This window comes from Hypanus sabinus, chromosome 22 (assembly GCF_030144855.1).
Source record: "Hypanus sabinus isolate sHypSab1 chromosome 22, sHypSab1.hap1, whole genome shotgun sequence".
NCBI lineage: Eukaryota > Metazoa > Chordata > Chondrichthyes > Myliobatiformes > Dasyatidae > Hypanus > Hypanus sabinus.
Window position 1 is genome coordinate 5,244,729 of NC_082727.1, and position 18,501 is coordinate 5,263,229.

Consider the following 18,501-nt stretch of genomic DNA (forward strand, 5'->3'; position numbering starts at 1 on the left):
AGTCTGCTGGACGTCACTGAATATCCTCCCGCCAGCTGGTGACAAACGTATTGCTTTGCTTTCCTTTGGTCTACACTGGTGAGGCCAAGAGGGAGGTCATTGATGGCTGAGTACCCCAGGATCTCAGTCTGGGGTACTGGGGCCTAGGGTTGTGCTCTGCAGAGGTCACTTACTCCACTGTCCTTCGAGACAAATGGATGCCATCATCAATCATTACTGATGCCTCCACAACTTCTTCAGCCACCTCTTTCAGAACCCTGGGTTGTGCACCATCTGGTCCAGGTGACTGATCTACCTTTCAGCTTCATAGAAAACCTACAGCACAATATAGGAACTTCGGCCCACAAAGCTGTATCGAACTTGTCCACACCCTCTATTTTTCTGAAGTCCATGTGACTGTGCCGGAGTCTCTTGAAAGACCCTATTGTATCTGCATTCACCACCGTCGCCAGCAGCCCATTCCATGCACTCACCACTCTCTGCATAAAAAACTTACCCCTGACATCTCCTCTGTACCTGCTTCCAAACACCTTAAAACTATGTCCTCTCGTGCTAGCCATTTCAGCTCTGGGAAAAAGCCTCTGACCATCCACATGATCAATCCTCTAATCATCTTATACACCTCTAACAGGTCACCCCTCATCCTCCATCACTCCAAGGAGAAAAGGCCGAATTCACTCAACCTATTCTGATAAGGCATGCTCCCAATCCAGGCAACATCCTTGTAAATCTCCTCTGCACCCTTTCTATGGTTTCCGCGTCCTTCCTATAGTGAGGCGACCAGAACTGAGCACAGTATTCCAAGTGGGGTTTGATCGGGTCCTATATAGCTGCAACATTGCCTGTTGGCTCCTAAACTCAATCCCATGATGGATGAAGGCCCATCACCAGAGTCATTAACCATCAACCAGAGTCAACCTGTGCAGCAGCTTTGAGTGTCTCATGGTCTCACACCCCAAGATCCCTCTGATATTCCACACTTCCAATAGTGTTACCATTAATACCATATTCTGTCATCATATTTGACCTACCAGAATGAAACACCTCACACTTATCTGGGTTGGGTTGAACTCCATCTGCCACTTTTCTGCCTAGTTTTGCATCCTATCCTGCTGTAACCTCTGACCACCTTCCACACTATCCACAACACCTCCAACCTTTGTGTCATCAGCAAACTTACCAACCCATCCCTCCACTTCCTCATTCAGGTCATTTATAAAAATTACAAAGAGTAGGGGTCTCAGAACAGATCCCTGAGGCACTCCACTGGTGACCAACCTCCATGCAGAATATGACCCGTCTACAACCAAGAACCATCCCAAGAACCTTCTCTCTAGTAATGGTAACCTCACACATTTCATGACGCCTGGTTCCTGGAACTTCCACAATATTGCGAGTGTGTTCTATGGTGAAGACTGTTGCAAAATATTCATTCATTTCATCCACCATTTCCTTGTCCCTTATTTCTACCTCTCCAGCATCGTTTTCCAGCTGTCCGATATCCACTCTTGCTTCTCTTTTACACTTTATGTATCTGAGATACTTCCGGTGTCCTCTTTAACATTATTGGCTAGCTTACTTACATATACCATCCTTATCTTCTTAATGACATTTTAGTTGCCTTCCGTTGTTTTATAAAAGCTTCCCAATCCTCAAGCTTCCAAATAATTTTTGCTCTAGTATATGCCCTCTTTGGTTTTTACGTTGACTTTGATCTCTTTCTCACCGCCTCTTCAACTCCATCTGCAATTGGATCCTTGGCTTCCTAACCGGAAGACCACAATCTGTGCAGATTGGTGATAACATATGCTGACAATCAACACTAGTGCATATCAGGGGTGTGAGCTTTGCTCATTGCTCTACACTCTCTATACATGCAACTGTGGTTAAGCAAAGCTGAAATACCATCTATAAATTTGCCGATAATACCATTGCTGGTAGAATCACGGATGGAGATGAGAAGGTGTACAGGAGCGAGTTAGTGTACTGGTACGGCAGCAACAACCTTGCACTTGTTACGAAATCCCATAACTGGATCACTTACCAGCAAAGATAGAGAGGTCCGTTAAAGTCTGATGGTACTATTTTTGAAAGGATTTATTTATAAAGGGGCACAAAAATAAGATTAATACAACCATTCAGCTAATATACCTCGTCACTACTCAATCTAAAAGCGCGGGTCTAATAATAACCATCAATAAGAAACAGCTCAATCGTTTGTCTAGGGGATAATATATTGTCCGATGGAAATATAAAAGTCACTCAGGTCCTGTAGGCTTCAGCCTTTTGGGGGACCGCTGGGTTTTCACTTGTTGGAGAGAGATTTGTGAGAAAAGAAACTTGCCCGGGTCTTTTATGAAGCAAATCCGTTGAATCAGGGGAGCGGGCTTCCCCGTTGTTAGCTAAAAGCTGGTTTCCGTGGTTCCAGTCACCGATTCCAGCCACGGAATCGAACGCACGTGACTTCCTTCAAATGGCTTCCCGCTACTACGGGATCGTTAGCGTTTCTTCTGGTGCGTCTGAAGGGGGTGTTCCCCCAGACACTCTTTTATACTTCCTCACGGGGTCTCAGATGTCAATCAGGTTGGGATGATGCAATCTCTCTCTCAACCAGCCCACTTTGCCCGAGGGCTTGCACATAGTCCCCAATCCACAAACGTGGTCTCCAGGAGACAATGGTAAATGTCGCATTATTTTGCATCGCGGTGGAACGAGGTATTCGGCACATCTCTCTCTCTCATTTCCTGGGTCTCCTGAACGGACTCAATAGTGATCTTGCGATTCTCACAAAGGAGGGGGCTACGCCGCACCCTTCGGCCCCTCAGAGCTGTGGCACATACATAACACACTCAAAATCAGTAAGACGAAAGAGCTGATTGTGGACTTCAGGATGGGTAAGATGAGGGGTCACAAACCAATCCTCATAGAGGAGAAAATAAGCAATTTCAAGTTCCTGGGTGTTTTGGAGAGATTTGGTATATCACCTAAAACACTCAAACTTCTATAGATGTACCATGGAGAGCATTCTGACAGGTTGCATCACTGTCTGGTATGGAGGGTGGGGGGGGGGGCTACTGCACAGGATCAAAAGAAGCTATAGAAAGTTGTAAAAATAGTCAGCTCCAACCTGGGTACGAGCGTCTGTAAAATCCAGGACATCTTCAAGGAGTGGTGTCTCAGAAAGATGGCATCCATTAAGGATCCCTATCACCCAGGACGTGTTGCTTCTCACTGTTACCATTGGGAAGGAGGTACAGAAGGCTGAAGACACACACTCAGTGGTTCAGAAACAGCTTCTTCCCCTTTGCCATCCGATTCCTAAATGGACACTGAACCCATGAACAGTATCTTATTTTGGAAATATATTATTTCAGTTTTGCACTATTCTTAATCTATTATATATACAAGGGTTGATTGATAAATTCATGGCCTAACATAAGAGATGATTTATACAGATCTTGTTATGTGCATGTGCAGTTCAACTCTTTGAGTGATTATGCAGAAAGTTTGAAGTTAATAACTTTTGTAGTATTTCTGTTTCAGATAATTGAAAATGACAAGTAAGAACTGTCTGAGAAAATGAACTTATGGATCACCCATCATACTTACTGTAATTGACTCACTTATTTTCTTTTCTATATTATCATGCATTGTATTGAACTGCTGCTGCTAAGTTAACAAATTTTATGACACATGCCGGTGATAATAAACCTGATTCTGATTCTAGTTACCACAGTTGTGTCATCTTGCCTTTAGAATACTTCTTCCTCTTTGGGATGTATATACCCTGTGCCTTCCGAATTGCTTTCAGAAATTCAATGAAAACACTGTCTCTGGAGGCACATCTGTAGTAACAGGTGTCTCAGGTAAAGATAGTCAACTCAGCGCACCCGCTCTGTACACGATAGTATACTGGTAGGCTGACAATGTGAGAGCCCAACGCTGCATCCTGGCTGAGGCTAGCGGTGGGATGCATCTGGTCTCCTTAAAAAGGCTCATCAGTGGTCTATGGTCCTTATAAATTGTGAATGCACGTCCATAGAGGTACTGATGAAAGCGTTTGACCCCCAAAACAACGGCCAGACCTTCTTTGTCTAGCTGTGAATATCCCTTCTCAGCAGTCGTCAGGGTACGTGAACTGGCCTGTCTTGAAGGCCTCATACACAGAAGGATTCTTCTCTGAGAGGTTCATCATCTGAGAAAAGTAAGGAGACAGGTACCTGGCATAATTCATCTTATCATAGACAAATCACCATGTGATCATGGTTCTTATAGCATGGAGGTGTAACGCCCAGTCCCCCTCACGAGAGGCATGCAGAAGCCCAAGTACTACGTTCTCTACCATGTCAATGCATGATATCCAGATTGTGGATAGCTCTCCATTGTTGTGACGGAGGTGCTCCAGAAAGTCTGTCCACAGGGTTATCAGCTCAGCTAAGAGTGGACTTTGCAGCAGATTGTTCAATTGTTCAGCTTCTGTTGTTTCAAGTCACTGGCCATGTCGTTCACATGGTCTAAGAATTATTTGATCATCCCACCCCTCTCTGGAAAGTTGTCCTCATCCCACGGTGTGAACTCTGCCCATGTGAGTCTCATCAGTGCTTCATAGATGTGCTTGTGGACACTTACAGCACGATTGTAGTGTTTACCATCAAGGACTCCATTGATGGACCCCTCTGTGACAATTTCAGCCTCTATGCATACGTCCTTTAGACCAGCATCCCGAAATCGCTTTCCCAGAATGGCTAAGGCATTACATATGGTATGGAATGTCCCTATCCTGAGAAGAATGTTGGAGAAGCACTCTTTGTGCTTCCAGGCAATGTCAATGTCAGTAGCTTTTGCATAGAGTGCTTGATCCATGACTATCACAATTGCTTCTAGATGAAGTTCCTTCCCGATTAGCTCTGATTGGTTCAGGATTTCAAACAGTGGCCAACTCTGTGGCTGGTGAATTGATGGTTGGCAGATACCCAACAATATCTTGTGAGATTGGTTCTTGGTCCCTGGCGCTAATATTAAAACCAGTCCAGCTTGGGATTGTCTGATTCTCTGGATCTATTTGCCTTGCAAGTGTCCACACCAGGTTCTTCTTGCAGGCAAGAAGAGCAGCTTCCTTGGTTTCCTGGACACAGTGTTCCCTGGTGGGGAGATGCTGTGAGCCCACACGTGCACCTGCTACATATACTTCCAGTTCTTGGTCCTCAATGGTGACTGATCTCTGTTTCAGTTTCTCAATGTGTGGAAGCTCAGCACTTGGCAGATGTGGTCCATAGACATTGGCCTGTACCACTATGCCATTGACTCTATGTGATGTACCCTTTCCAGTGAGAGTTTCCTCAAGTCTATTGATATTGTTGCAAGCAAGACTGGTGAAGACATGAGGCTTGATGAGGCTGGAAGTACAACCCTCTGGTTGGAGGCTGTTGCTAGCTTTTGGAGACACAGAGCAGTGTTATTCTCTTCAAGTTGGGAGTAAGACACCCCATGCCCAAGCCTGTTCAGTGTTTGGATGAGCTCAGTGTTACCCGTCAATGTTTTTACTGCATAAGGAAGTAGAAGGTGCTTCGGTGGTTTATGTTGATCACATGTCACAGCATATATCGTGTCCTGACTAACTGACTGAACCAGAGCAGTGACACTGTGTTTGAGTCTTGGTGTCAGGATTTCCAGTGAGCAGTCCAACAAGAAGCCGCTCTAGTTGATCCAGTATGGAGGTATGAGCACTGTCTTTCACATCAGATGGATGGAATGGCCAGGGAGTCACAGCCATCTCCTGTCTAATGATTGATCTGATACATGATGAAGTTTGATCTATGATCTTGTTGAAATTGGTTGCCTTTGCCCTCCAAGCTTTGAGTTTCCTCTGTAGAGTTTGATTTTCCAAGACAATGTCCCTTAATGATACACTTTCAGGAACCAGTAACAATTTACCTTTGTCATCTGGAAATATATTTACTGAATTGCCCAGCTCAGATTCCAGTTTCCTGCAAATGTGCTTCCTTGTAGAATTTTGCACGAGTATAACTCTACCATATAGCATGAAAGATTCAAGTTTCATGACCAAAGAAGTGACTTGTACAATCATCTTGTTGGGAATGATATCAGTTTTGATCCACTTGAAAAGGTCTTTATAGGCTTCCCCTTCAATCCTTTTACACACTTCATTGCCATCCGTTTCATCATCATTCTCTTTGTGCTCAGGTTCCTTTTACTTCATTCTGGAATAATCCTTATAGCATGAAACATGATAGTGGGCCTCTGCAGCAACTATGTCCCTGCTTGTTACTGCTAGAATATTTTAATCTTCCTTTTGGGTTGCACATTCTCGTAGTGTTTGGTCAGCTCTGAGTTGTACAGCTTGTATAAGCTTTTCATGTGACTTGGAGCCCTTCAGAAATTTCACCTTATTACAAAAAATGCAGATTTGATCATACACCCTTGCTTCTGATGAAGATCTCCTCCTTGGCCTTTTTGTTGTACAGGTATTCTCACCAGCTTCATCAGTAATGCTTTCCTTGGCTTTCCTTTTCAGAGGCTCTAAGTCTCTCTTCATGGTGAAGGGGTTTCGGCATTATTGGTGATAGTAGATTATAGACAATAGACACCAGGTGCAGAAGTAGACCATTTGGCCCTTCGAGCCTGCACCGCCATTTTGAGATCATGGCTGATCATCTACTATCAATACCCGGTTCCTGCCTTGTCCTCATATCCCTTGATTCCCCTATCCATAAGATACCTACCTAGCTCCTTCTTGAAAGCATCCAGAGAATTGGCCTCCACTGCCTTCTGAGGCAGTGCATTCCAGACCCCCACAACTCTCTGGGAGAAGAAGTTTTTTTCCTTAACTCTGTCCTAAATGACCTACCCCTTATTCTCAAACCATGCCCTCTGGTACTGGACTCTCCCATTATCTGGAACATATTTCCTGCCTCAATCTTGTCCAATCCTTTAATAATCTTATATGTTGTAAACAGATCCCCTCTCAATCTCCTTAATTCCAGCATGTACAAGCCCTGTCTCTCTAACCTCTCTGCGTAAGACAGTCCAGACATCCCAGGAATTAACCTTGTGAATCTAGGCTGCACTTCCTCTACATTCCATTAGTCTTCTTCACTGTCTGCTCCACTTGCTTATTCACCTTCAGTGACTGATGAACAAGGGCTCCTAGATCTCTTTGTATTTCTCCCTTACCAAATTTTACACCGTTCAGATAATAATCTGCCTTCCTGTTCTTACTCCCAAAGTGGATAACCTCACACTTATTCACATTAAACGTCATCTGCCAAGTATCTGCCCACTCACTCAGCCTATCCAAGTCACCCTGAATTCTCCTAACATCCTCATCACGTCACACTGCTACCCAGCTTAGTATCATCAGCAAACTTGCTGATGTTATTCTCAATGCTTTCATCTAAATCGTTGACGTAAATCGTAAACAGCTGTGGTCCCAATACCGAGCCCTGTGGCACCCCACTAGTCACCACCTGCCATTCCGAGAAACACCCATTCACCGCTACCCTTTGCTTTCTATCTGCCAACCAGTTTTCTATGCATGTCAATGTCTTCCCCTCAATGCCATGAGCTTTGATTTTACCCACCAATCTGCTATGTGGGACCTTATCAAATTCTTGGGGCTTCTTTTTCTCCAAGTTCTTCAGCAACGTCTAAAATAGGGGAATAGTTTCTCACTTCGGCTGTTACTTGGCAAGTAATCTTTTCCAGGATTCATAGTCTTGAGGACTAACTAAATGGTCATCATCTTCTTTTGATGTTTTCCAGTGCATGGTACACTGCTTCTTAATAGATTCTTTTTGCTTATGGCTCTCCATTCTGAAGCAAAGTGATTCAGCTACTCCAGATCTAGATCTACTCTACTCTTCTCTCACTTCCATTATGCTGGACCATCCCACCACCACAGTACCTGAAACAGAAAAAAGTCACGTTAACATTGCTGGTGAAAAAAACACCTGCTGCAAAGGTGATATAAATGTATGTATAAATGGTGATATACAAGATATAAATATGAACCAGGACTTGGGGTCCTGGCTCACGGACTAAAACTCAAGAAAGTCTGCAGATATCGGAAATCCGAAGCAACACACATAACATGCTGGAGGAACTCTGCCGATCAGGCATCTGTGGAAACGAGCAAACGTTTCTTGCCAAGACCTTAGTCGGGACTGAGCAAACGCCAGAATAAAAAGGTGGGAGGAGGGGAAAGAGGCTAGCTGGAAGGTCATTGGTGGGAAAGGTCAAGGGTTGGAGAAGAAAGAACCTGAGAGGAGAGGAGAGTGGACCTTAGGAAGGGGAGGAGGAGGAGGAGGGAATAATAGGCAGGTGACAAGAGGTCAAAGGTCAGAGTGGGAAATCGGGTGGGTAGATTTTTTTTCCGGAGGACGACATGCTACACAACGATGACTACGCTTTAATTTGAATTTTGTAAATATCCTACTGGAAACTGTGTAGTGTACATATTATAAATAAACTTTTCTTTTACATTCTGAGATATTTCCCAGTACAAAACACATTTGCTGGAATATAGAACTTGATTCTGTGGTCCAGTGCTTACATGGACTCTAGATTCGCGACGGCTTGTTTCCGGCGTTAGTGTCACCGCCAGGCAAAACCGGAAGTTCCACAAAGACAATTTCTCGTAACCCCGAGACCGTTTTTAAATATGTATCCCCGTAACATAGATTTCATACTGGCGTCCAGCCGTCTCTCCTTTCTGTTTGATCACACAATTCATGGAAAGCAGTTGTACTGAAAGAGTAACAGGGATCATTGTAACAGGGATCAGCGTAACAGTAACAGGGATCAGCGTAACAATAGACAATAGACAATAGGTACAGAAGTAGACCATTCGGCCCCTCGAGTCTGCACCGCCATTCTGAGATCATGGCTGATCATTCACTATCAATACCCAGTCCCTGCCTTGTCCCCATATCCCTTGATTCCCCTATCCATCAGATATCTATCTAGCTCCTTCTTGAAAGCATCCAGAGAATTGGCCTCCACCGTCTTCCGAGGCAGTGCATTCCACACCTCCACAACTCTCTGGGAGAAGAAGTTTTTCCTCAACTCTGTTTTAAATAACTGACCTCTTATTCTCAATCCATGCCCTCTGGTACTGGACTCTCCCAACATCTGGAACATATTTCCTGCCTCAATCCTATCAAATCCTTTAATTATCTTAAACGTTTCAATCAGATCCTCTCTCAATCTCCTCAATTCCAGTGTGTACAAGCCCAATCTCTCCAATCTCTCTGCGTAAGACAGCCCTGCCATCCCAGGAATCAACCTAGTGAATCTACGCTGCACTTCCTCAATTGCCAGAATGTCCTTCCTTAAACCTGGAGACCAAAACTGTACACAATATTCCAGGTGTGGTCTCACCAGGGCCCTGTACAAATGCAAAAGGACATCCTTGCTCTTGTACTCAATTCCCCTTGTAACAAAGGCCAACATTCCATTTGCCCTCTTCACTGCCTGTTGCACTTGCTCATTCACCTTCATTGACTGATAAACTAGGACTCCTAGGTCTCTTTGCATTTCTCCCTTACCTAACTCTACACCGTTCAGACAATACTCTGCCCTCTTGTTCCTGCTTCCAAAGTGGATAACTTCACATTTATTCACATTGAGTGACATCTGCCAAGTATCTGCCCACTCACCTAGCCTATCCAAGTCTCCCTGTATTCTCCTAACGTGCACCCAGTTTAGTATCGTCAGCAAACTTGCTGATATAGTTTTCAATGCCCTCATCTAAATCGTCTTTTAACAGGGATCAGTGTAACAGGGATCAGTGTAACAGGGATCAGTGTAACAGGGATCAGTGTAACAGTAACAGGGATCAGCGTAACAGTAACAGGGATCAGTGTAACAGTAACAGGGATCAGTGTAACAGGGATCAGCGTAACAGTAACAGGGATCAGTGTAACAGGGATCAGTGTAACAGGGATCAGTGTAACAGTAACAGGGATCAGCGTAACAGTAACAGGGATCAGTGTAACAGGGATCAGTGTAACAGTAACAGGGATCAGTGTAACAGGGATCAGCGTAACAGTAACAGGGATCAGTGTAACAGGGATCAGCGTAACAGTAACAGGGATCAATGTTACAACAGAAAGAAAACTAACGGTTCGGAGACAACAGATCTGCAGGCAATTTCTAAAAAGCTGCATTCGATTAATTTATATAGAGGTGTGTTTTCAATTAAAAACAGACCACATTCAATTAGCGAAACAAAAATAAAAAGAGGCGTTAAAATCTCATCAGACAGCCTCGGTCACTAAATGGGCTGAACCACACGCCAGTTGCCCAATCGCCTGGCAGTTACTCCAGTGAGCTGAGTTATAAACCAAACGGGTTGAAAGCTGAACGTCTTGTCTGGGTCACCGAGAGTCTGTATGCGTTGTACGGCTGGTCGGAACACCGGCGTTATGGCTTCATTGCGGATCGTTGTGCTAGTTGCAATGTTCGGTAAGAAATACCAAATTTTTACACAATTGGTTCAGTTTGATTTGCCAGCAATCTGCAGTCTTGCAAAGCAGGGGCATTAGTGTTTTCAGACGTTTGTTTATACAGCACGAAAGGTCAAATACGCTTTGAAATTTGGAAATTAATACAGCGTTTGCTTTTGTTAACAGCATCGGTGTCGTCCGAACTGTACATAGCTGAAGTAGCCATGGACAACATTCAGGGAACAGTCGAGTTCAACACCACTTCTCAGAAGATAACGTTAAAATTGTTGTTGGATTGCGCCGAGGTTAGAATCTCTTTACACGAATTCCCGGTCATGTATGGTCATTTCAGTGACCCCTGCAACCAGTCAAACATAGGGGAGAAGATCTACGAGTTTACTGCGGCCAGTCCCAACGTGACCCTGAATGAGAGCAAGCTTTTCCAGATGAAATCGGACCTCTCCGACCTGACGGTGGTCGTTGATGGTTGTTTGAATGGAAGCAAAGCGTGCGCCACTGTAAGGGGCGATATGCCCACCAAAACCTGGCAGGGTAAGTTCTTTTCTACCGTAGCCGGGGATGTGTACATTCGTCAAAACGCTGGAGCGAAGACGGCGAGAGTATTGTCTAACCTCATGGCAATAAACGACAGTCAGACTTCTGTAAATGTCTCACTCTACCTCCAGGCCGGGACAGCAAACTGCAGCTCGCCAGCATCAAACGATCGCGTATTAGTCGGCACTGTCAAAGTTGGCACACCTTTGAATCAGGTCAAGAGTCGCGTTGACGGAGTCCTTTTGTCAAAAGGCGGTCCCAAGACGTTATTGTACATGTATGATGGGGCGTACTGGTCTTGCACTGAGATGCAGTTGATGAAAGAGAAGCAGGTTTGCGCTAACGTGAATATGAAAGGTGTGAAAGGCAGTTTTTGTTTTCGTCAGGCTTCCCCCTTTGATGCCACATATTACACCATGTCTCTGATGAATCTGCGGTGGATGGCCGCTACTTACCATGTACATAGTTATCCGGTGCCTCAGCGCAGCACCCCAGCCGATAAGCTTTGTAGTAGTGAAAATCTGGGAGGGCACTTGAACCCATTTGGGAAGAATTTTTCCGGTCCTTCTTATCCCCAAAGCACAAATGAAACCCATGATCAATACGAAGTTGGGGACTTGAGTGGGAGGCATGGCTTTTTGAAAGGATTGGACATGGTGGAACTCAATTTTACAGACTGGAATCTTCCATTATTTGGGAGAAATAGCATTATTGGCCACTCCATAGTTATTCATCACCCCAACTCCTCCAGGTGGGTGTGTGGCACAGTTGGTTACCCTGGTGAAGTCCTCACTGCTGTAGCCATATTTAAGAGCCCGGTGTCAGGAAGAGTCATTTTTCGACAACTGAAAAGCAATCCCTATTCAGATTTGTCTGTTTTTATGGACCTTTCATATACCAACTCATCAGCTCCGACAACAGATGATCACTTGTGGTACATTAACAATTATCCTATCAGCTCCGAGCTGGATTTGGCTGCAGATGCTTGCTTAAGCACCAAAGGTCATTTTAATCCCTTCAAAGTAGATGTTGGAAATAATTATACTGTTGAGTGCAGTCCAGACAGTCCTTTCCGATGTGAAGTTGGAGATTTTGCTAAGAAACATCAAACAATAATGCTCACCAACCAAACGAAAGTTGTTGGCAACAAGTATTTCTTCACTGACACCACTTCATCCCTAGCTGGGTCTTTGAACATTGCTGCTCGGTCAGTCGTCATTCTTGGACAAAAATTTTCAGCCAATCCTCTAGCTTGTGCTAATATAACATTTCTTCATCCAGCGTCAGTGGAGATTGACTCATGGAAGGGCATTGGAAAAGTTGATGGAAAGGTGGCATTTAAACAGCTTTTAGATTTAGACAATACTGTTGTGGAGGTTAACTTAACAGATCTGAATAGTAAAACTAAAACTTACAATATCCACACACTTCCCATCAAAACTGTCTCTTCCAATGTAGATGTTTGTTCTCTTATAAATACTGGAGGTCGCTATAACCCATTCAATGTGAACGGATCTTTGTCTCCTGAGCCAGGCAATGGTACAGTTGATCAATATGAAGTTGGTGATATCAGTGGAAAATTTGGACAGCTAAGTGGTTTGAACCAAACAAGTGAAGAATATATGGACATGAACATGCCCTTGTTTGGACCTCATGGCATTTCCAACCGTTCCTTGGTTATTTATCAGGAAGATGGGTCACCGTAAGTCTCAAACTTCATTTTTAAAAAAATATTTGAATCTGAATGAATGGTTAATGCTGTATTCAGCACAGTGCTCTTTGGACTCTAAATAATAAGTATCATTTTCTTTTCTGAAAAAGTACCTTTCCATGCTCACTGATAGTGAGCTCTCTAGTTATTACCTTGTTCAAGTGGCTGGTCTTCGTGTGTGAAGTTAGACATTGAGAGACAATATAATCAAGGTTGGGAGTTTATGAATGGGTGTGCTTAATCTGTATCCAGTTAAAAGATTCTTCTAAAGGTCTCGGCATCCAAACCCATTTTCAGCTGGTTATTCACATTGCATACTCCAAGGGAAGTCATTAAATGATGAAATGGGGTTGAGGGGGGGGGGTAGGAAAGTCCTGATTGCTATTTCTTTGACTAGCTTTGATACAGATTCAACTGTCCACTGGACTGAGAACTGATAACTTAATAGAAACTGCTGATCAGCTTGAGTTATTTCCTGCTCTAAGTCTCCATAGATTTCCAAAGATTAAAGAAAATGTGGAAGTTCGGCATTTCTTAAAATAATGCATTGGCAAATGTTTGAACAAGATTGGCAAGACAACATTCTTGTTTAATTCCTCACTGAATTTAACAGTATGTTTGTTTCTTCCAACATACTTTCATTACTTCCAATAATTCTTTATGTTGCCATCTGAACACATGGGCATGTGAACAGACTCCCAGCACTTGGGCATAGAAAAATAGAAACATAGAAAACCTACAGCACAATACAGTCTCTTTGGCCCACTACTCTGTGCCGAACATGTACTTACTTTAGAAATTACCTGGGGGTTACCCATAGCCCTCTATTTTTCTAAGCTCCATGTATCTATCTGGGAGTCTCTTAAAAGACCCCATCGTTCCCGCCTCCACCACTGTCGCCAGCAGCTCATTCCACACACTCGCCACTTTTGCATAAAAAAACTTACCCCTGACATCTCCTCTGTATCTACTTCCAAACTGTACACTCTTGTGCTAGTATTTCAGCCCTGGGAAAAAGCCTCTGACTATCCACACAATCAGTGCCTCTCATCATCTTGTGCACCTCTATCAGGTCACCTCTCATCTGTTGCTCCAAAGAGAAATGGCTGAGTTATTCAACCTATTTGCATAAGGTATGCTCCCCCATCCAGGCAACATCCTTGTAAATCTCCTCTGCATCCTTTCCATGGTTTCCACAGTCTTCCTGTAGTGAGGCAACCAGAGCTGAGCACAGTACTCCAAGTGGGGTCTGACCAATGTCCTATATAGATGTTAAATTACCTCTTGGCTCTTAAACTCAATGCACTGTATGCCTTCTTAACCAGAGTCAATCTGCAATGCATCTTTGAGTGTCCTATGGACTCGGACCCCAAGATCCCTCTGATTCTCCACACTGCCAAGAGTCTTACCATTACTACTATATTCTGCTATAATATTTGACCTACCGAAATGAACCATTTCACACTTAACTGGGTTGAATTCCATCTGTCACTTCTCAGCCCAGTTTTGCATCCTATCAATGTCCCACTGTAACCTCTGACAGCCTTCCACACTATCCACAACACCTCCAACCTTTGTGTCATCAGCAAACTTACCAACCCATCCCTCCACTTCCTCATCCAGGTCATTTATAAAAATCACGAAGAGTAAGGGTCCCAGAACAGATCCCTGAGGCACTCCACTGGTCACCGATCTCCATGCAGAATATGACCTGTCTACAACCACTCTTTGCCTTCTGTGGGCAAGCCAATTCTGGATCTACAAAGCAATGTCCCCTTGGATCCCATGCCTCCTTACTTTCTCAATTAGCCTTGCATGGAGTACCTTATCAAATGCCTTGCTGAAATCCATATACACTACATCTACTGCTCTTCTTACATCAATGCGTTTAGTCACATCCTCAAAAAATTCAATCAGGCTTGTAAGTCTCACTGGTCAATAATTTCCTGGCCTATCTCTACTCCCTTCCTTGAATAAGGTTACAACATCTGCAACCCTCCAATCCTCCGGAACCTCTCCCATCCCTATCGATGCTGCAATGATAATTCCCAGAGGCTCAGCAATCTCCTCTCTCGCATCCCACAGTAGCCTGGGGTACATCTCGTCTGGTCTCGGAGACTTATCCAACTTGATGCTTTCCAAAAGCACCAACACATCATCTTTCTTAATGTCTATATGCTCGCTTTTCAATCTGCAGTAAGTCATCCCTACAATCATAGAAAAAACATAGAAACATAGAAAACCTACAGCATAATACAGGCCCTTCAGCCCACAAAGCTGTGCTTAACATGTCCTTACCTTGGAACTTCCTTGGCTTACCCATAGCCCTCTATTTTTCTAAGCTCTATGTATCCATCCAGGAGTCTCTTAAAAGACCGTATTGTTTCTGCCTCCACCACCACTGCCAGCAGCTCTTTCCACGCACTCACCAATCTCTGCGTTTTTTTAAAAAACAAACTTATCCCTGACATCTCCTCTGTACCTGCTTCCTTGCACCTTAAAGCTATGCCCTCTCATACTAGCCATTTCAGTCCTGGGAAAAAGCCTCTGACTATCCATGTGATCCATGCCTCTTATTATCGCCAAGATCCATTTCCGTAGTGAATACTGAAGCAAAGCATTCATTAAGTACCTCTGCTGCCTCCTCTGGTTCCATAGACACTTTTCCACTGTCACGCTTATTCTCTCATGTCTTATCCTCTTGCTCTTCACATACTTGTAGAATGCGTTGGGTTTTCTTTAATTCTGCTTGCTAAAGCCTTCTCATGGCCCCTTCTGTCTCTCCTAATTTCAATCTTAAACTCCTTCCTGCTAGCCTTATAATTTTCTAGATTATAAGGTTTTTTTTGAACCTTTCGTAAGCTTTTCTTCTTGACTAGATTTTCAAAAGACTTTGTACTCCATGGTTCCTGTACCCTACCGTCCTTTCCCTGTCTCATTGGAAAATACCTATGAAGAACCCCATGCAGATGGGTGCATGAACAGACTGTTGGCAGACTATATTCAGAAGTCCAACTATTTGTTCAGTGTATTTTTCAACTTGGACAAAGTGGAGCCAAGGTTGTCTATGAAAACAAAACCAGTTTATTGTGCGTGTATATACACTCCATACAACCAGAAAATGACCTTCACTATATCAACAGTCAATGTATTTTATTTACGAAGCACCAACATCACTCCTGTTGCCTCTGGAGAATACTCCCATCGAGTACTTGAGGGTTGCTTTCTGGAAGTATCACTTGGAAGAATGTCTTTAAAGAATTGCAACAAACAAAAGAACATAACATTTTTATCCACATGAGACTCTGCAGATGCTGGAAATCTGGAGTTACACGCACAGTCACTGGAGGAACTCAGCAGGTCAGGCTGCATGCATGGAAAGCAATAAATAGCTGACATTTCAGGCCAAGACCCTTCATCAGGAGTGGAAAGGAAGGGGTTGGCTCAAAATGTTGACTTGTTTATTCCTTTCCATGGATGCTGCCTAACCTGATGTTCCTCCATCATTTTGTGTGTGTTACTCAGTATTATCAGGTGGTTCTTTGGATAGACAAGAGTCCTAAATATTGATTGACTTAACAAATTTATCTTTAACAATGCATTAAGAGTGGAATGGCCACTTAATTCCTTTCACGATGTTATCCTTGGAGTTTCAATGTGGTCCAGTTAATATAGACATTAATTTATTGTTTCCTGATGTAACTTGCAGTGGCACAATATCCAGATGAGTCCTATGCCTGATGGTTGGTATCTGTGCCCTTGCAGTGTGGATGAGTATTACATTGCTCAATAAACAGCTGTGAATGGAAGAGATTATGTTGTCAGTTCCCAAAGTGTATCTGTCAAGTGATCTCCAGATGTGAACTGATGATCTGTAATTTTTCCAATAAGTATTGTCTGTTTGCAGGTTGCTTGTAATTTACATCTGAACATTTTATATGAAGCCTGGTTGCCATTTGTACTAATTGCTACTCTCTTAACTCCTGAGTAAAAATGAAATTCATCCCAGAGTGTTATTAACCTTAGAGGACAATATTTTTTTCAACTGTTTCATGAACATTGTATTAAATCTGGGGATCCCAATCTTTTTTTATGACAGGGAGCCTTACCATTAATGGAGGTGTCTGTGGACCCCTGTGTTAAAGGTATTATAGAATGCAAGGTGCAGTTCCAATCAAGATAACATGTTCTAAATAAATACTGTTTGTAATCTGTTCCCTAACAGGGAAGGGGAATGGGAATTAGTTTCATCAATCCTTTCTGCCTTTACAAAGCTGGTTCTTCTGAACGTGGCAGACCTGAAATGATTGCTTTGAAGTTTGATCCAGTGGGGCAGAGCTGGTTGAGCCATCACCTCGTGGCACCTGAATCCAGGGTTCCACCCTCCTCTTGTGTGTGGGGTTTGCACCCTCTCCCTGTGACCATGTGGGTTTCCTTTAGGTGCTCTGATTTCCACTCACAGCATGTTAGTAGGTTAATTGGCCACTGTAAATTGCTGGTAGAGTTTACGGGAATGATAGGAGGTGGAGGGGAATTGAGAATATGGGGAGAAGTTTTGTAGGATTGGTGTAAGTGGGTGTTTTCTGGCTTTGTAGATTCTGTAGGCCAAAGGGCCTTCCTCCCTACTGTAGAACACCAACAGCTATGGATGTGGATCAATCTGTTACTAACAATGATAGTATAATTCTCAGCTGCCTAATCAGCAGCATATCAGAAAAGAACCTCCCTGGGACACAGTGTGGTCCCAGCAATATCAACGTGACTTCTGTTGTTTGTCACATTCAGGATGAGTGCATACAACAATATTTAAACTTGTATGCCATTTTGATAGAGTTGACCAAGGCACTCAATATGATGAACAGAGAAATACTGCGGGTGTACCTGTTGAGGCTGGGACGCTCCTTTGCCTCCTTTATGACAGTATGACTGGCTTTGTCCTGCCAAACCAAGAGGCTTTTCGAACAGTGTGAAACAAGGGTGTGTGTTGGCCCTGTGCTTCTTTACATGAATGCTGAATCCATGTCATCTGAGATCTTGAATAGGAAGTGTAACTGAAGTACAGGCTTGATGGATCACTCGTTGAGCTGCGTCATTTGAATGCCAAGTCAAAGACAATTAATTGGGAAGCTCGATTTGAAGTACTTTATGCTGATGACTGCACCCTGCTGACTCACGCAGAGTCTGATCTCCAACTTGCTGTCAACAAGCTTTGCAGAAGCCTCTAGTCTCTTTGGCCTTGCCATCAACCTGATTTAAGACGGAAGTCCTTTTCACTCTTCTCCTTTATCTGCTGTAGCCCCTCCTTCATCACCATTGAGACAACAAAACTGAATATGCTAGAGGAGTTCGGGTATCTTGGCAGTGCTGTCTCTAGAGATGGCTCAATGAATCACTGTCAGGATTTTCAAAGCCACTTAAACTCAATGAGTTGAACCTGTGCAACATTTGGTATCCACAAAGCTCAAGGTGTACTGCATTGTCATTACCAGTCTCCTTTATGGTTGTGAAGACACCTCAGGTAGCTAGAGTACTTTCTCATTGGTAGCCTGGGAATAATCCTAGGCATCTGCTAGCAGGACAGGATCACAAACCTGGAAGTCCTCAACAGAGTGCAGCCCATGAGCATCAAGGCCATGACCCTGAATGCCTAGCTTTGATGTACAGGGTGTGTCATTCGCATGGAGGATTCCACAATCCTCAATCAGCTCCTGCATGGTGAACTACCTCTGGGCAAGAGGAACCGAGGTGAGCCTCACAAGAGGCTCATCT

General features: G+C 43.7%; 1 protein-coding gene across 1 annotated transcript in view; it reads left to right on the plus strand.

Moving 5' to 3' along the window:
• The first annotated feature begins 10,383 nt into the window (after nucleotides 1-10,383).
• cusr (Copper-only SOD repeat protein) overlaps nucleotides 10,384-18,501 on the plus strand; it is a 121,285-nt gene continuing 113,167 nt past the window's right edge. The window contains exons 1-2 of the mRNA XM_059947005.1: nucleotides 10,384-10,485; nucleotides 10,653-12,723. Of these exons, the coding sequence (XP_059802988.1) occupies nucleotides 10,413-10,485; nucleotides 10,653-12,723 (2,144 nt within the window). The 5' untranslated portion in view covers nucleotides 10,384-10,412. The remainder of the gene's footprint in view (nucleotides 10,486-10,652; nucleotides 12,724-18,501) is intronic.